Source organism: Lepisma saccharinum, chromosome 9 (assembly GCF_977018435.1).
Source record: "Lepisma saccharinum chromosome 9, izLepSacc3.1, whole genome shotgun sequence".
NCBI lineage: Eukaryota > Metazoa > Arthropoda > Insecta > Zygentoma > Lepismatidae > Lepisma > Lepisma saccharinum.
Genome location: NC_139237.1, coordinates 58,188,083 through 58,208,776, shown reverse-complemented (window position 1 = coordinate 58,208,776; position 20,694 = coordinate 58,188,083). Strand labels below are relative to the sequence as shown.

Sequence of the window (20,694 nt, the reverse complement as noted above, 5' to 3'; positions counted from 1 at the left end):
TTACAAAAATCTTGGGTTAGACAGAGTACCACACTTGAGCAATAAGCTCATATGCACATCTTGAGCTAGTTTTAAGTGTAGCCAAAGCTGCCTGAGAGGGGCTCATACTTTATCGAGATAGTAATATCACCAATTACACTTCCAATTACATTTATAACTTTTATACATGCAGATACATAAATGCAAATTGTAATTATAACTAACTAACTAACTAACTCTCTAGCCTTCTTAAATCCGAAGGTTCATGGCTGCAGCAACACCGGCCTTACATCTGTCCCTATCTTGAGCAAGATCTATATACTCTTTTCCATCCCTACCGATTTCCTTTAGGTCCATCTCAACGTTGTCCCTCCATCTTCGTCTTGGTCTTCCTACAGGTCTCTTACCATCAGGTTTCCCAACAAGAATTCTGTAAACTCCTCTTTTCTCTCCCATTCGTGCAACATGGCCTGCCCACCTAAGTCTTCTTAATTTAATTATTCTAATAATATCTGGACATGAATACAAATTATGTAGTTATAAATTATGTAACCTTCTCCACTCACCTGTCTCCTCATCCCTTTTAGGTCCAAATATTTTCTTAAGGATCTTAATTATTGTAATTGTATGTAAATTTATTCTAAATATATGCAAATTAATTCTAAATTATGCAAATTAAATCTAAATACATTCAAATTAGTTATCGCCCGAGGGCACAAACATCCACTAACTAATTTCTCTACTCTACTAACGCATGGTACAATATTTTGACTTACGTAGCGGAGTGGTTAGTATAGTGAGCTACGACGCCAGTGGCCCGGGTTCGAATCCCGGCCTGGGCATGGGTGTTCTTTGTGAGTGTCGCTTCATCAATTTCATCATATCATCACTCACCCTCATCTTCGCGATTAGCCAAAAGGGACAGAAAAGCAAAATACAATAAACTAAGTCAATCATACAGTCACGGACACTTCTGGGTAGTAACAAACAAATTCACTTTCAATTGAAACATTACAATCCATATGTGTCCGTGACTGTACATGTTTCAAACATGTTCTAAGTTTTGTTTCGAGCTTACAGTATTAAGTAGAATTAATGACAAGGAGAGATAAAAGTATACAGACTAGCTTTCGTGCAAGGAAAAGAGCTGATAACTCTTTATACAACATACATATTCATTTCGTACTTCTTTCTTCTACGTTATAGATAATCCTATATAACTAACGACTTACGAGAATGAATAATCATCATCCTTTTCCGTGTGGAAGGACACTTTGTCACTCCTTATCAGAGCAGAATCGATTGTAGTCCTTTACGAGGGAAGCGTCACTTACAAAGTCATTTGGTCTCCACCCTTCGCTAACTACAGGATATGTGATAAATGTGTATGCTATGCAAACATTCCTTACCAGACGTCCCTTTGGCATTTGCAGTCAAGTTTGGTGGAGACACGTTATACGTAGAAATTCAACATCAGGTACGTGATAAGGATATCCTGAATGTTACTACATCACTATTTCATAGGCTGAGAAGATGGATCAAAGAGTTACAAAAAGGATTATTTCTGTAGTAGTAGTACATTGAACCCAGAATGTCCTTGTATGAACATCGTCTACTATTGATAGAATTTCGCTCTTGAATCTTTACAAGAAGTGCTGATTTTAAGGGTAAGTCTCTCTGAGAAAGGGATCTTGTACCAGATGTAAATTATTTACTAGTGATCACAATGCTTATTATGGTTGAATAGGACACCAGTAATTCAGACTAAGAAAGTATTGTCTGTGAATTTCAGAACGTCTTAAATTCATCCTAATAATTTTTGTTATAGAACCTGTCAGTGGCGGCGATTTGGGGTGGGGGGGGCGAGTTGCATCCGCAATTTTCGCCACTTTTGCCCCCGCACTATGCTAAACCTTATCAATAAAGGGAAATATACTTACTGTCTTTGCCCCGCCAGTTTTGGCACCTTATACCCCCGATTTCGGAACCCAATCGCCGCCACTGGAACCTATGCATATTGTTTGTGAGCAGAAGTTTGCTAATATTGTGAAGGGTGTGTAAGAGCTGTAAACGATATGTAAATAATATTATTAGATTAGTAAAAATGTTGTTCATTCTAAATTAAAGTTTTGTTTTTAACTATTTTGGAAACAAAGACCTCTTGAAAATAAATAGGCATATATAGTATTATTCGTACGCAATCTTACGGAATTGATTCAGGGTTTCCAGAGAATTTTCTTTTGTTGGACAAAATACTAAATGCACTAGCGTGTCATGAGAAGAGTAAAAATGTTATTCCATTTTAAAAATCTTCACTTCTTTGTAAGATATTTACTCTCAGGGCGACCTCTGTCTTAACTGGGCAATCTGTCCCTGTGTGTGTCCCGAAATGGCTAATAAATATTAGGAACTACAACAGCTACAGACACATTATAACGGATATGAAAAATGTCTTATGCTGGAGATTTTTGGAATATTACAGGCACATGTGTGTGTAAGTTGTAGTAATAACGAGGAAAGGTAATTGTTATTCCTTACAATGTCAGACCTGGTACACCATGATATCTGTTAATTATTTTCTTCCGTGTCACTTTGTTTTTCTATCGTTTCCATAACAACCCCAAAGACTACTTCCAATATCAGATTAGCATACTCTGAAGAATTGTTTTATCGTTAATAAATGTAACTGGTGTGTCTAATCGAGTCGTAAATTTCTCCGATGTAAGTACTGCCCTAAACAGAAGACTATATGCAGTGTGGATATTATAATCTAGACACAAGAAAGAAAGCTTTGAGGAAGGTGTAAGTTGGATTACCTAGGTATACAGTGTGTTTCAAAAGTCGCCCAACCAAAACTTTGATCGCTTACAGCATGAAAACTGCAAGGGATATTTACACCGGTTTTTTTGCATTACAAACCCTCATCCATTGAGATATTTATCAATGCTTAACATTATCAGTTTACTCCATACAGGGCATTCTATAAATTAATCAGTGGCGGAAGTCAGCTTTATTGGAATCTTTGGTGCGAAACACATATGTAAGAAATTGTGAAGGGCCATAATTAGACGCATGATGACTGATGTCATGTTAATCTGTCATTTGTGACCAACGTAGGTCAAGTGCCGCATTTGATGGATTTGAAACTGGTTAAAAAGTGCCATTTTAGAGGCAAATAACATTAGCTGCCAACACTAGCAGGTCGAAATTTTGTCAAGACCTTTGAAACATTGTGTATAAAAAAAAATATGGTTTGTAATAGTTCAAAAACTACAGAGAGCTATCAAATGAAAATAACAAAATTATCTTGATTGGCCGGTCGAAATTCAACAATTAATAGTCGACATATAAATATTCAGATTACTTGTTATACTGGATTACGCTAAACATTTCTGTTTTCGAAAATGAGGCTATTGGATTTTATGTAACTGCTCAAAAAGAATGAAAATCATTCATTTTTCCGTCCAATTTTTTAAGAAGACATGAAAGAAAAAGGAAGGTAAAAGTGCTGAAGCATGGAATAAATCTACTAGTCTCACGAAAAGGTGCAAAAAGGTGCAACAAAGTGTGTTCATTTGACTTGATTTCATGTCCTAAAATACATATCTCAAAGGATTGGTATGAAAACAACTACATTTTGGGATAGGTGCTGCACCTTAAAATCCGTTCCCTACTCATGACGTCACAATTCTCATCATTGTTACTTCATTGTGATAAAGGGAATACAATTTACATCGTTCAATTGGAGTCATGCCTTTTACTTCTCATTATCGTTTTGAGGGTTGTCACGTATCAGGAAAGATGAATTCTGAACTACGTGACAATGTAGTCACGTAAGAGACAAACGAAAACAAATGGCTGTTACTTTGTTGTTTGAGTAATGTGATCCAATGAGCACAGTCCATTCAAGCCTTGCGGCCACTCTGCTCCTTTTACTAAGGCACGCCACACGAGACACGACGAAACACGTTCCTTTTGTTTCATGTTCCAAGCACTTATTTGACCAAGAACGTAATGCATGGTGTCGGAGCAGCGGCAAATTCTGCATCTGATGGTTGGGAATGGGAAATTTTTGGAAGCACGCAACATTAACACATTTCGTTGAAAATACGTGAGATGTGTCATAATATGGCATTGCTATGTTGACACCGCTAAGTGAGAGTATACATAGAAGACCAGTTTAGAGTTGAGGACTCCAAAGTCCATAATGGGTCGTGTGTGTGTGTGTGTGTGAGGAAGAGAGAAAGAGGGTGTATATGAGAGGGATAAATACTATTCAGCTGCATTTGCTAAGTAAAGTAATCACTATGGGCACTGATGAGAACACTGATAGTTCATTGCCTATAGACTTTTTAAACACTTACTTAACTTAAGGTTAAATTATATTATCACATTTAATTAGCATTTGAAACTGATCTCTTTACATAAAATTTTAGAATTTGTAGTTTTCTAAATGTGGCCGCGGTGGCTCAGTCGGTAACGCGTCTGACTACCATGCTCAAGGTCCCGGGTTCGATCCCCGGCCGGTTCAAATCCGGGAACTTTTCTAACGGTGGAAGCGGCCCCGGCGCCTACCCAGCGTCGAATAACATGGGTACCTGGGGGAAACCCTGGGGGGTAAAGGCGGTCAGGGGCGTGATGCTGATCACATCACCCCCACTCACGACCGGATCAAGAAAGTGTGGGGCGTTACCCCCACACCCCCTATACGCCTTCATGGCGTGGTGCTATGCACAGGGGAACACTTTACCTTTTTTTTTTTTTTTTACCTTTGTAGTTTTCTAAATAGCCAAATCGAGATGACTAACTTTTTAGAAATCACTATGCTACTCGTATAAGCAGTTTAACCAAAAAATATCCAAAAATGTTTTAACATTATTTGTTACGGATAGGTTAAAAATTATTATGTTTTGACTCTCATTGGCAAACATATGGCTAGTTTGATAGAGATAAATTATATAGAATGGTAACATATGATACTACAATATGGACTGGAATTGCTTCTAGTCAATAAAATTATATCCTTGTACCCATGCCCGTATCCAGAACTTCATTTCAAAGGGGTTGGAGGGGGACTCATACCTTATCAATAAAGACGAAAAAGTGGGGGGAAGAAGCCCTGAAGATGAATTTCTCAGTATACATATGTGTAAGAAGATGAATTTCTCATACATATAAGTAAAATTAATTACCGCACTTTCACTATTACACAATTTAAATTATATATTTGAAGGGCTCGGTGCAAGAAGGAGCTAACCCTCAAAAAGTTGTTTTCGAGATATTAGCATTTGAAAGTTTGAAAAAATCCATAAATCTGAGTTTTGTTTGTATTGTCGTATAGTTGATTTCAAAAGCATGTCTGAAGTTTCGAGTTTACATGGACACATTCAAATGTGGTACAATTATTGCAAAGATGATTACATTCGTTTTTTTTTCAGTTCATCGTTTCCCATTGTTGGTTAGATCCTTATTGCATCACAATCTTTGGTGTCAGTTCTGTGGAATAACAACAAACAGGAATGCATGACCATTATATTGTGAACAAGAACATATACATAAGAATGAAAAATCAAAGTTAATTTTGTAGGGAGAAAAAAATGACATACAAGTTTAATTCACATGCAGTGTCAGTCGAAATATTCTCAGCACTGACACCAAATAGTGGCATATGAATGCAGGTCGCACAAACTATTCTGAAATCAACTGATCCAGGCCCTCCTAATGTATCAGTCATGAAGTCCATCCAGAATTTCTGCACTCTCCTCGGCAGCTACTTCCTTTGGAACAAGGCTGAGATAAAAATTATGGTATATTCGAGGGATCCATTCCAACAGGGACATTATGTCTGAATATTTCCGGGCATCTATGGGAATATGTTCCTTGTACTTGCATGGCAAATCACTTAGGGGTGGCAGTGGACGGCCTCTTTTCTTTAGGGTGCACCTAGCCCATACTGGCGCTTCTTTCTGGTATGAATAACTCTCATGCAGAATATGGCGAGTAGCGGATTCAATCATGAACACCGCAGCCTCTTTAAACTTGAGGGGCTCCTTACCATCTGTGATGGTTTTCTTGGTAATTGATGCCACAAGTGGTGTGAGATCCTTGAAGTCGGTTTGCTGCATGCGTGTTACATGAAATTTCTTCTTTCTGTTTGCACTGCTGATCGCATCTGCCCATTCATCTGTTGTATATTGTATATGATAGGAAAATGTGAATGACCTCCTGGAAGACTGTCCCTTTGTGTAGGAACGTTTCGTATTCTGGAGTCTAATATTTTGCATGTGTTCCGTGTTGCATAATCAGCCAAGTCCTAGAATGTGTGAAAAATGAACTCTGCATCCCCCTTAATTTTGTTCCAGCATTTCTTTGGACAAGTACATGGCTCACCTATCTTCCTAGCTGGAACAACATCCTTTGTGTGCCCGGATGTGTACTGCTCCTCTCTATTTCTTCTTCTCTTACGTTTCACTCTCTCCCAGTTATCTTGGTCGCATCGTCTCTTTCTGGCTGAAGGATGTTTCACAGGAGATCGCTCTGTCGTCCTTGTGATGTGAAGGTCATTCTGAAATGGATCAGAGTAACAATATTATTTATAAATTTATAAATGTAAACTAGGACTAAGCAATAACAGTCCAATCCACTCGACAAACAAAAATTTCCGAAACACATCATTTTTGCAAATGACATAACAATTCTGATTATTTATCTTTACATTATTTCTACAATACCTTTCCTGTTGATTGACTGATTGATTTGTTGTTTTAAGTCTACTTTATGCACAGTAAGGCTAATTGGGACTGGACCTACAGTTTAAAGTGGAATCCGAACCACTATGTGCCTTCACCGGGAATTGCACCGGGACCCCTTGATTACAAGGCAACCACGCTACCACTGCGCCATCCGGGAGGCCACCTTTCCTATTCTATACGATTTATCGCAATGTCCTTGATGGTACGTTGTCAGAATTTGTCATTATTAGGGAACCATGTACGTGTGTCATGTCGATTTCTTCGTGATTAATCATTTCAGCAGTATGGTGCTAACCTACATTCATTATGTTAGCAGCAGTTGTCATCTGAATAAGTTCATGAATTTACTTTACCAACTTGCAAGAGGCCTGACGAATGCATAGTGAGCTGATTTGCGCATTAACATGCACATCACGACGCACACTTACCAACCGTTTTCACCGTGCCCAAGTCTGAGACAATAAGGTGTTAACCAACATTTTCAAAAAAATACCAAAAAAAAAACCAACTTATTTCTTACCTCAGAGTCGGTGCTTTCGCTGCTCGACACTCCACACACATAGTCTGGGTCATCAAAGCTGTTGCCGCCGCACAGAGGGCCATTTTCCTCATCAGAATCACAAATATATGAGGAGGTGCTCTGCAGACCTTCCTCGTTATCCGACATTTTCCTGTGGCTTGACACCTTGTTGCACAGAACTTTCCGTTCGTACGTTCCTTTCGAAGAAGGGTACCATGTGATTGCGCGCGAATGTGACACAGCACCACCTCTTGGTGAATGCAGCAGACGTTCATGCCGCACGTACTACACGGTGTATCTCAATTTTGACAGAAGTGAGGGTTAGCTCCTTATTGCACCGTGCCCTTCATTTGTAGGATTTTTTTTTGGGGGGGGGGGTTCAGTCTCACGAGCCTTCCCTCTGGCTACGTGCATATTCGTATCTGCAATAGTTTTTTTTAATATGTGAATAGTTTATTTATATGCACAAATATGTAAATAAATATAAACACTTTGAGTATTGACATAAATAAGAAAGGAGGAATCGATCTAATTTCTTCTACTAGTCTAATGGAGATAATTTACAATTAAGCCCGCCAAATTTCCAATTTATTGCTCGAATGTTTTTGCATATATTGCAGGGTTAAAAATGTGTCAGATTGTGGTGTTCATCACAAAATTTGGGTCGCGTTAAACTATCATTCGCTACGTCTTCCATTGCAGAAACTTTTAGATTTGAGAATTTGATTCTTTACGAGATATCGACAGGTTACTTCTTTATCGATTGTTATGTTGCATTGAATTACAATGTGCTAGATTTATCAATCCGTCAATATTTGCTTTTATAGGTGTGGTAGACCGACTCGACTGTTCAATAAAGTTAATGTTTTAAAGATTTTGCTGTAATTGAAGTTATTTTTAAGTAAGATTTGTCAAAACAATCCAGAAGTCAGGAAAATCAAATTTGTTGTTTAATTTGAAGCAACAGCGTTTACAAACAATTATTTTTATCTGGCACGGGGTTTCGGGGGAGAGCCCCAGTTGCCCCTCCCTATACCCGGCTCTGAAGTAAGGTACGAGTATATTTATTTGTGAGTAGTAAATAATTGATTTGGTCCATTTTACTTCGCACTTCTGCCACTTTTGGCTAATCGCGAATGTAGTAAATAATGGTCCATAAATTTTGCAAACTCACAACCATTGTTCCATTAAAACGGGATATGTATTGAAGGCAGAACAATGAAGTACTATGCGACATCCGCTTTAAATAGTTGCGTCCATTTTTTCTTATTTTATTACATGGAACATAGACATTAATAAATGTGTGTCTGGTGCTCTATTCTTAGGCATAAATCACTAGGCAGAGTGCTCTCAATCAGTATTTCCATATTGATATTTTACTTAGGTTAAGAAATAGATTGATTGAACAAAACTATACTGCCACTTCAAAGGAAAGAAGTTGAATGGATTTTCTGACTGTTCACTGCTACAAAACCAATTTATTATTCATATTTTTTGTATATTTATTACCTTTCATTCATATTTGTCTTTTAAACTTCAAATGTCTATTTCGTTCATGTACAGTGCTCAATAATGTTTTAATCTATAATAAGTTGTCTAACAATTGTGCACTTGGCAACATTGACGTTACCGTGGTAACAAAAGTAAGAATTGAATCTACCCGGACTGGATTTGCTGCATTTTCTTACCTACTGGACAATATACGTACATTCAAGGTAATTTAGAAATACGAGATTAATTACGATTAACAAACAGACCACTCTCACCTTCGCGTATTCTCGGAACATTCGCCGTGGAGTAAAGTGAATTGTGAACAGTGTTTAAGATCAGTGCGTATATTATAAATTAATGATGTTCTTAGAACAATATGTCACATTAAAGTTGCATAACTATCTAATGTATGCGCAATTATTTTCTCTCAAAACATAAGGTTTAGTAAGTTCTATGCAGCTTCGGTTGTTTCATAAATAAAACAAATTTGACCTAACATTAAAAGATCACAGATTCCATGGGAGGAATTGCACATTTCAGTAATAATAATAATAATAATAATAATAATTTATTGTTACTGCTGACCATAGCCATGGTCAGATATAGTGCCAGGTATAATATTTCTCTAATTAGTTCACAGAACATTATCGTTTATTTTATAGGCTATGTTAGAGTTTTTATTAGTACACCATTATATTACAATGTACTGACAACAGATAATTTTTTCTAGTCCTATATTTGTCTCTCAATAAATATTAACTATCAATCTTCGATGTGAGAACATCACAATAATTCTATGAACACACATGCACACACGAGAAAAAGTTTCTGAATTGATTCTATTTTTGCAGTGTGGCAAATCATATAACCATATTAATATATGAAAAACTTCACATTATGGTGGATGGTTTATCATCAGGGTATTGATTTAGAACGTCTTAACCTAAATGATACGTGATGGGTACATACATATCGACTAAGGAATGCTTGCAAGTATTTATTTATTTATTTCACCTATAACAGAGCTTTCGCTCCAATTACAATAGGCTTACATATATATATATATATATATATATATATATATATATATATATATATATATATATATATATATTAAACAATTAAAAAATTATAATTCCAACAATACAAAACAAAGAAGAAAAAGGAGAGCAAGACTACAATAATCGTTTCATAAAGAACTCCAGCACAAGTATTCTAGAGAACATAAATCCAAAAATGATATTCACTGAGGTAGAACAAGATACATATCTATATACAGACTGAGGCAATTATAATTATACACATGTAAATACTCATATATAAACAAATATACACACATACAGGAATAATTGTATTTACAAACATACCCATATACACAGAAAACATCTATAATTATTTATTATTTATTCATGATATTCTTCGAAGGACGGACAGGAATTGCATGAATGGCATAGCGAAATCCAAGTCTCCACCGTTTCTGACTATTTCATTATGTTTAATACATAGTCTTAGAATGGGCGAATTCTGGTGTTCTGTTGTGTTGGATTTACTGTAATAAAAAGGCTGCCTGAACCGCAACATGTCCTTCTTAGCATTAAAGTTTAATGTTTGGAGGAGACTTGGACTGTCGACCAGCCCGTTGACTAACTTATATAAAAATAATTGATGTGATACTACTCTCCTTTCGTGCAGAGGTGTAACATTGAATTCTCTGAGTAGTTGTTTATATGATACCTGATCCTGAAAAGATGATCTTTTGTGTTTTTTGTAATATAAGTAAGTAAGTATATTTGGTAATTAATTATAAATAATACTAATTAAATAAAGGCATAGAGATTACACTCCTTTGCATTAAATTTCTAGAGGTTCGTTAACCTCGAAAATATAATGAATGGATAGATCAAATGAAAGATGGATTAATTAAGTTACCTATGAGTCATAGCCGTTATATTAATCATTCTCATCTAACAAATTGTGGCAAGCAGTACAAATGATAAGATATTACGATAAAAATTACTGGGAGACGTTATGAATAAGTCTCATTTTTTCGATATTTATTAATTTTGTCGTTTTCCTTTGTTGCATCATGATTAAGCACTGACGATGTATCTTTCTTAGACAGAAGTCACTACCATGCATCTTAATGGATGACGCACGACCTGCAGTGCACCAAAAGGTCAACAGCCTTCCCCCCACCCCCAAGAACGTATAGAGAAGTAAAACAATGAAGAACTTTCAGTTGAGATACAGGTATGTCACAGTAGATTCATTGTATTAATTACTTCCTGATCGGAATTTTTCTGCAGGTAAGGTTATAAAAATTGGCGCTAGTATTGTGAATATTAATTACTAAGCAATAACAAGCAAATAATAAAATTTCTTTTTGAATAGTTGTACAACAAACATGAAAAGTCTCTACTAATAGTAGTTGTAGTTACATTTCTATTAGGCCCACAACTGAGGAGCCGCGGTAGCTCAATCGTTAGAGCGTCTGACTACCATGAGAGAGACCCGGATTCGATCCCCGGCGGGAGATTATCCGGGATTTTTTTTCCAGCTGTTCAAGCGGCTCCGCTCAGCGTCGTATAAAGTGGGTATCTAGAGGAAACTCTGGGGGCTCAAGCCGGCCAGAGGCGTGGTGATCGGCCGTGATAAAGAAAGTGTGGGGCACTAACTTCACCCCCCCCCATTCGCCTTTATTGGGTGGTGCAAAGCACAGGGGATCACTTTACTTATTTTTTAGGTTCACTACCACTAGTTTATTTGAAGTACTGAGCACAAAATAAAACCATAAAAAAGCACTAAGTTAAATAAAAATATACAAAATTTCACAGATAAAATATGCAAGATGTAGAATAATATAGTAATAGCTATATCTTTATGTTTATTTAATCACATTTCAAATTAGGCCTATATATAGTCTTTTCAGGGATTGTCTGGAGCAAGCAAACAAAAGAAGTCTCTGCGCAAGTGGTCGTGACTCGAGAAGGCTCGAACAATAAACTCGTGAGAGGGGAAGTGAATGCAGCTACCAGCTGTTTGCAGCAGAGCGCACTGCTTTGCTCCGCTAATTCGCTTTCTCCCATTCTCTTCTGTTATGCGCGGCCTTGCTCTACAAATTCCCGAGACAGGGTATAGCTTCGATCAAGATCTGCCATTGGACCTCTTAACACCGTAGAACCGATTTCTTTGTCATGTTCTGGATATTTTATAAGCTGATCATGCTGGTGTATTGTATATTTAGCGTCACTTTTCTGCCACTTTCGACAAACAAAGATGAGGAGAATAAGTGATGATCGATAACAAGATCGATATTCACTATTTATTTGTAAAGGCGATGCCTTTTGTAGTATGGTACATATATTAATATGAATCTTAACGTTTTATTAAAGTAGATGGCATTCACATTTAAATTGTGAAATAATATATATTTTTATTATTTTCCAGAATAAACAAGATGTCGAAGATGATGCAGATTTGTTTGTGGCTTATTCTAAAATCTCTAAGGAGCGACACAAGTTCCATTATCCTACCTGCAGTTGAAAATGAAGAACTTAGCAAATGTATTGTGGAAGTGAGTTCCACTCTTTCATTGACATCCAATCACCTGACTATAATTTTCGACGAAAATTACTTAATTGGATTGCCAGACTTCTTAGACAAACTCCAGAATTCGAATTCGGTCTTCATTTACAATATTTCACGTGGGAAACATATCCACAGAGCATTGGGAAATGCAAATAACTATATCTGCTTTGCAAGAACTATAAAAATACTAAAAAACATGGTTGAAGCATTAAATGAGGCTGAATCGTGGGATCGTAGGGGAAAAGTAGTAATAGTTTTGACTTTCATGAAAATTGAAGAGACGGAATATATGTTTTACTTTATATGGCAGCAACAGATGCTGAATGTTGTTTTACTGTTGACAAACGTCGAGGGTGAGGTCCAATTGATGACATTCAACCCGTTTCCTTCCATACAGGTCGTGAAGTTCGGGCGCTGCTCAGCGGTTGTGAAAAGCACAGAAATATTTCCAAACAAATTGGTAGATGTTCACGGAAGGGTGCTACAGTTCTCTACGTTCCACCACCCACCCGCAGTGCTGCTCCAAAACGCATCCGATGGTTCCTTGGTGTACGGTGGTGTTGACGTTGAATTGCTTTTCACGGTGTCTTGGGCTATGAACTTCACCCCTCTCATATCTTCACCCAGGGACGACAGCCTATGGGGAGGGCAGCTCGAGAACGGGACCTGGACAGGATTGATAGGTGACGTCATATACCGCCGTTCTGAAATGGCCTTCGCCAATACCTTTCTCTTCACTGATCGTTTCGAATACGTCGATGTATCGAAACCGTACACGGTCGATTATTGTTGCTGGGCTGTTCCGCGGGCGGGGGTCGTCCCGGCTTGGCGCGTATTTATGCTCCCATTTCAGACATCACTCTGGATAAGTATCTTAGCTGTAATTGTCGTAGCGTCTTTCATGTATTGGACCTCAGCTGCAGTTGCTAATACATTGGAGCGTTCACCTTCCAAGACATTTGCTTCCGTGACTCTTTACCTGATGTCGTCATCACTTGGAGGTTCGCAGGTGCAGTGTCCACGTGGCACACCTCTGAGAATTTTCTTCGCAGCGTGGCTGTTCTATTCCCTTGTGCTGTGCTATAGCTATCAAGGTTCCCTTGTTAGCTTCTTCGCTGTACCCAAAAGATACCCGGACATAAACACTCTTGAAGATCTTGCTGCCTCCGGTCTAACAGTCGGAGGATTCTTCGCTTTCAGAGACCTCTTCGAAGACAGCTCACAATCCTACGCGTCCACTATCTACAAGCGTTTTACGCCAGTGCTGGACATTCTGGAGCATCTCGATCAAGTCGCTCGGAAAAGAGACTTTGCCTTGATTGAAAGCGAGAAGTATCTGCAATACCAACAGAGCTTTAGATACGAGCACCATCTTAAGTCCGACACCCCCATGCACATAGTTGAAGAATGCCCAGCTCAGTATCAAGTGATCTACATGTTGCCGAAAGGATCCCCATACTTACCAAGGGTGGACTGGATTATCGAAAGAGCGGTTGAAGCTGGACTTGTAAACTTTTGGTACACGAACATAATACTTACTGCAAGATTGCAGAAATTATATTTACAACGAGCTTCAAACGAAGATGCGTTGATACTAACTACAACGCATCTTCAGGGTGCTTTTTACATTCTTGTATTCAGTCTGATATTCGCTTTCGTATGCTTTCTGTTGGAACTCTCCTTTCGCAGGATTTGCGGAAAAACTGGTTGGTAATATATATGTAACTTTTGTTAAGAATCTTGAATTGTTACTTTATCTTTGTCCCCAACAAATATGTGTTATGTTACTGACGTGATAATACGCGTACCTGTGAAAACCAAGTACTTGCTGACAAGAGGGTTTGGGGGATCAACCTCTTAGAAATATCTGTTCGTAATACTAAAAATGAAATACATAACATTAGATTTATTAACCACTTCTATTATAATCGAAATATATTATTACCCACACATGGAGTATAAATACTTAGTATGAACACTCAAATACTTAAACAATAACTCGAAAACTATACCAGTTCTCATGCAGACTATGTGAAAGATAATTTTACTGAAGTAAAGGAAGAAATAATTTCAATTTTTTTAAATCACTGATTGGTTATGTGAGGTCCCACAATTTAGGTACTCTGATCGGGTAGAAAATCTGCCCGTCAGGATTCCGATTTCGGGAAAAGACTAAGATTTTAAGAAATCTCTGTGATAAAAGTGTCGAAAATGTATTGGACAATTTATTCTATGTAAATACATATACGTATGTACGCTTTATGCAAATTATGGCTCTAAGAAACCCAACACGATATTTTTCTCTCGGCACTCTCCTGCTAGAGACATAATCTGAGAAAATAGTTGCGAATGCCGAGGCAACTGAACCGTAGATAGAGGTTTAATAATAGGTTACCAGACGTCCGGTTTTTCCCGGACATGTCCTACATTTTAGCATATTGTCCAGCGTCCGGGAGGAATTTGAAAAATATCATAAATGTCCTACATTTTGAGCATCACATAATATTAATTAGGAAAATATGTAACAAAATAAAAACATGCAAGTTACAAGTCTATGGACTGAGCTCTCAAACTCAGTGAAATTTATTTTGATTCAGTCATTGCCCACAAAGAAAAGAAAAGTTTGTCCTGCTAGAAAACAAACGGGAAAACGGAAGCAATTAATGAACAAAGTTTTGGGACCACTTTCTGATGATGTCACTGTTCAATGCCTGAGTGGAATTTCATGCCTTATGGTTTATACTGATGAACAGTGGCGTAGCAAGGGGTGGGCAAAGTGAGTGACCGCCCGGGAACTTGCGCCTGAAGGCCTGAAGGGCGTCGGGTGAGGTTGATACGAAAAATATAATAAATAGAAGTGGGGAAAAATTTGGAAAAGGCTAATTTTTGTGGGCAAAAAAAATAAAACATTCTGTTTTTATCTAGTTTTAAATTCTAGTTTAATGTTATAGTTTGAACGAATACGTCAAATCAGGGGCGTAACATAAAAATTATCGCCGTATATCTCATGTGAAACATTTACGCAAAAATTCACGATAATTCGCTAGGACTTTTTTACCCATTTATTCTTTTATTGAATAAAAAGTTCACAAAAAAGCACCTGCAACTGCCACGAAGCAATTGTGCGGCATTTAAATGATTGCGTTGTTTCATTCCTTCCTACAGCAGGCCCATACGAAAAATTGCTGATGGTATCCCAGAGGATTTTGTATCGATTCACATTGAGAGATTTCAAATGTAAAGAAGGGATGGGGGCCTCGCATTCTAATTTCGCCCAGGGTCTTGCAATATGTTGCTATGTGTGTTGCTATAAGGTGTTTCCCATTCTTATTCAATATTTTGATTGTAAAGCAGGGACATAGAGAACAAAGTTATTCAGGGTGTCTCACAGTCAAGAAAATCATGGAAGTCAAGAGAAAGTACAGAAATCAACAAGTAGGTCAAAAAGTCAATAAAAAGTCAATAAATTATTCTTGTGGTCAAGATTGATTGGTTGATTTGATTTATTTTATTTCACTTCACTGTCCCTTTGGCTAATCGCGAAGATGAGGATAAATGGTGCTAAGATAAGATGGATGAAGGAACAGTCACAAACATATTATAGAAACAACCGACACAAGCCCCACATAAGATTATACTGGCTGTAAGTCCAAACACCAAAGCCTCGCTAGTCTGCCAAAAACAGTCGAGGATGCATTAATAGATAAAGCAGATGTAATTCTCTTCTTAAATACAGTTTCAGTTTTAATTTTAACTGGCCCTTTGGTAGGGGTTTTCATTAAATAAATATTTATTTTATTAATTAATAATTTCCAACTTACTTAAGTAGGTGTCCAATAAATATAATCGTTAAGGAAAACAGGGAAAAAATCAAGTTCAGAAAAAGTCAAGAATTTTGGATTTGTTGCTTTGGTAGACACCCTGTAATTGAACTAGAAACTACCCCAAGATGAAACTTCTGGAACCATTTCAAATTACGGTAATTGCTGAATATTTGTTTGTCATTACAAGTCATAATGCAAATGTTGAGAGAGTACTTTCATTACCATCAGCACAACATACTCACGAGAGAAATGATTTTTTTCATAATGTCTGTAAAATGCTTGGTACTGGTCACTAGAATTTCAAAGAGTTTTACTGTCCACCCTAATATAAATATTTTGACTAAACCTGAAATTTTGAGAGAAATTGGCTCCTCTGAGAGGTACCACTTAAATCATGTAGTAAGAGGTGCATTGTTTAGTATGATTGCAGGTTTTGAAATTTTGCATTTGAAAATTTATTAAGAATTTTCATTTTATAAAACTGAAAAGTGTCATTTTTCAATTACTTTCTCACGTGTTCTATAGAAATATGTATTATTTATTGAGAATGTTTTGTGTCCTACATTTTGACTTAATGTCCTATATTTCGGGACAGCATTATCCTACATTTCCCTTATAACGATCTGGTTAACATATGTTCAGAACTCTGAAAATATATACGTAAATTAAAGTCAGTCTCGGAAAATAATAATAAATTAATAATACTAGTAGATTCCAGTATAATTTGTCAGCATTTAGCACAATTTCAGAGTGTAGAATGCGCCTTTTATTGGCAGGGGTTGGCAACCATGAATATAACCCGCTTGCACTGTAACGTATAGAGAAATACGTGATAACTGTATTTGCCTGAGACAAAGTGTTCACTGCACTGCAAATTAGGTAATTCTTATTTGTTTCACCAAGGTCGGTACTGTGTATTCTCACTAGCCACAATCTTGTCTACAATTCTTCAGTCCTCGTAGAATCAGCTCTACGATAATCGTCAGCATGTAGAAAAAGCGTATATCGAGTTTCAGAGGAATACATGACAAGCGGTAACGTCTATTTGAGGAACCGATAATTGCATAGTGAACAATTGCGTTTCATATATCCTCTCCTCAACGTTAGGTTAGCAGGCTGTTTACATAGCAGACTCACAACATGGCGGCTCCATCCCATAATATATTTCGATGAAGTCACTGAAAATCACCTTTACTAATATTAAGGTATTATACAGTGGGTGCTAGTACGACGACCATAGGTATGAAGTACAGGTAAAGTCAGACGAATCTACAATCGGCGTACAAAATTATCGTTGTTAAAAAAAGTATCCTTGTAGGTAGGCAACCTACATAACCATCAAATGATCCTGGCTGCATAAATCCAAGGATATAATTATTACACAGCAATGAGTGATGGTGAAGTCAATTGAGAATTCCATATTTTGTTGTTGAACTATACGGTATGCGCCAAAATATACGGTACTGAAACTCGCGCATATCGAACACGTGGTTGCGTTTGTCGACGGGGCATAGCTCCAGCTGCACGTGTTCGCAGTAGTGAAAAGGAAGTTGTGTTGTGCAGTTGTTGTTGGAAATGGGTCTCTCGACGGAGGAAAAAGAATTCATAGTTGAGCATTATTTCCGCTCATACGGAAGCGGTCGTGAAGGTGGACCGAGTTTGAAAAAGGTAATTGGTCTATATGCAACCGAAATGACAATCGTCCACTCCACATGCCCTAACCTAACCTAACCTTATGTTTCCTGACAGTTATGCAACCCAAAAGGCACGTTTGTTATTTGGGTTGCATATAGACCAGTCACTATATTGTAACATGTACTATACTTTTGTTCATCTTTTCATTTCAGTACTGTATATTTTGGCGCATACTGTACTTACGCTGAGTGTACATTCATCGGGAATCGAAATGGGACACCTAAATCCTGAAATATTAACTTCAGTACCGTGCGTTATGTGTGTTGCATAACTCTACGGCGGTGGCAGATATTGCCATTGAAATTTTGCTATGTAAATCCATTTATTGCCGGAGAGTTAGGCAACACACGTAACGCATTGGAGGGAAGCGAGTATTTCAGGATCTACGTCACCCATTTTTATTGCCGGTCACTGTACGTGAGAACCATGGATAACAGAATGAAGCAATACTTACGCTTAAAGTCTTAGCGGTAAGGAAAAGGGGGGGGGGTACTTTCATACAAAGGATAGATAGATTTAACACATCAGTGATAGTAAACTATTGATTATAAGATGGGATATAGGAAAATATTATTTGAAGGCCCTGCACGTTATTTAACACGGAAGAGAACAGTAAATTCAAAGAAAATCAATAGATGTTCTATTTGTTCCTGCACGAAGAGATACATGATGGATATGAGCTGTCACTGGAGGCTTGGTACTGCACAAATAATAGTCTGTCTGCCTTTATTTTCAAGCACAAAAAGAAAGTGATTTCAGTGAAAAACAGAAGAATGTGTAAAAACTATTTATCGAAAAATGTTTCTTCATTTGTTATTTAGAAATTCATGCTGTTTGATAAAATAATAAATTACTTAATGAATTATATATACGAGATTCGATACTGTGTATGTGCGACGTAGTATGATATGTTATCGTAGAGGAAGATACGTAGAGCTACTTCATTTTATGCTGCTCAGGAAACTATTGTTAAGTATTTTAACTCTTAAAGAAAATAATTGTAAAGCAAAAGGTCTAAATATGGCTAAAGGCTTAAATATGGGTTTTGGAGCTATCAACGCTGCCGGGTGCTGGTAGAAGCTATTGATACTGGTTATCTGTCAAGGACAAAGGTTGCGGCGCCAATTCGCAAAAGATAGTGGTGGTTAGTTTCGGCCTTAGACGCTGTTTTAGAGTTGGTTTGAGTTGGTGTTTTAAGTCCACTTTATGCACAGTAAGGCTAATCGGGACTGGACCTACAGTTTAAAGTGGGATCCGAACCACTTGTGCCTCCACCGGGTATCGAACCCGGGATCTATCGATTACAAGGCAATGACGCGTGGCAGCGCCATGGGCGAGGCCACGCTGTTTTAGAATTGCGACCTCCAAAAACATTTTGCAGGTATGTTTTAACTCAACGTTTTCTGAATGCTCATCTACTTTGAATCGTTTATGATATTAGCGGAACATAAAACAAATGTGGGCTTTTATAATGCCATGAGATGTTTGTGAAATATGTACCACAGAGAGCAAAAATAAGTTGAAGAAGAAAAATAGCGTGATGGTCTAAATATGGCATGAGGTTATTCAGAAATATGAATCTTATAATGTTTTAGCGATAAATGACTGTTTTTTAAAATTTTAATTGCTTTTTGTGATATTGCCACTAGTAGCCCATATTTAGACCACAATTTTGAAATACATCATTTTACCATTTTTTGAAAATTGCTTTTTTTTAAAAAAAATATTGGAACTTTCTATACTTTAGCATGCTATTACATTTTAGTATATATTTCAATATTATGCATTTTAAAGGCAGGTGCTTGATATATTATTTTTTTTCCCTCCGAAAATGAAAACATAAAAAAGGGGGCCCATATTTAGACCTTTTCCTCTACTATTCATGAATTTAATAATTTTTATACCTTAATGGATAATAAATCACTAAGTGTCCAACAACGACAGACTTAAGTAACTAATATGATTATTTAAGAAAAAATGAAAGTCCGCTGCAACACTGAAGCTGTGCCACGTAGTTTTCTGTGTATATGTACGTATATGATCTTCTCTACACGCGTCACAGTTTTTCATTCTAAACGTAAACATCATGCATAAAGCGGGAGCACACTATAAGCTGTTAAATGTTCATCTTAGCAGTAATAATAATAAAAATAATGATAACAATAATAATATATTTCCCACAGCGACATTATCAGCTGCATACCGTAACATTCCTGGGAACTAGGATCGAACCTGGGTAGCGTAGGTCATTCATCAATCATCCTCAACAATGGCACACTCGCTATTCATGGAGAGCTTAATGGCAACATGCGAGAGGTGATTAATACACATGCGAATGGCAAATCACAACACTTGAGTTTTATGCCCTCAAAGACTGGACCAGCATGATGTGAAGGTATACCTGTCTCTGTCTGCTAGATGAGAAGTTCTGCGGTGAGGAGTTGTACTTGAGACCGTACGATACGTACTAGCCCAGTGAATAAAGGTTTAATGTCTGGAATAATTACATAAAATCTGAATTTTGGCCGGTTATTAGAACACTACTAGTAGTGCAAAATCCCAAAAGTCCCCGCCCCTCCTGGCGGTACTTCCCCCCTGCCCCCCAAACATCAATTTCGCAGACTCGCAGTTATTGACCCATATCTCCGTAACCAATGGTCGTAGGCAGGCAATCTTTCTCTAATCTTAATCCTCATTAGGTGGGCTACAAAAAATATGCTGTTTAATTTTTCGATAATGTTGGTGATTTTGCCTTAATTTAAAAAATAATCTTCAAAAATTGAATTTTTTCTAGTAATTTCTGAAGTTTTTGCCTTGTAACTTTTGAACAAATTAAATGACAAAA

The 20,694-nt window shown here is 37.2% G+C and overlaps 1 protein-coding gene across 1 annotated transcript; it reads left to right on the top strand.

Moving 5' to 3' along the window:
- The first annotated feature begins 1,404 nt into the window (after positions 1-1,404).
- LOC145992678 (glutamate receptor ionotropic, kainate glr-3-like) lies at positions 1,405-14,088 on the top strand. Its single transcript, XM_083129055.1, has 3 exons — positions 1,405-1,456; positions 10,861-10,992; positions 12,190-14,088. Exons 2-3 carry the CDS (start codon positions 10,967-10,969, stop codon positions 14,042-14,044), a joined length of 1,881 nt encoding a protein of 626 aa, XP_082985181.1. The 5' UTR covers positions 1,405-1,456; positions 10,861-10,966; the 3' UTR covers positions 14,045-14,088.
- The last annotated feature ends 6,606 nt before the right edge of the window (positions 14,089-20,694 follow it).

Coding starts and splice junctions, on each gene's coding strand:
- LOC145992678 (XM_083129055.1), top strand. CDS start 10,967: ATGAAGAACTTTCAGTTGAGATACAG. Junction 10,993..12,189: donor AACTTTCAGTTGAGATACAG/GTATGTCACAGT, acceptor ATTATTTTCCAG/AATAAACAAGATGTCGAAGA.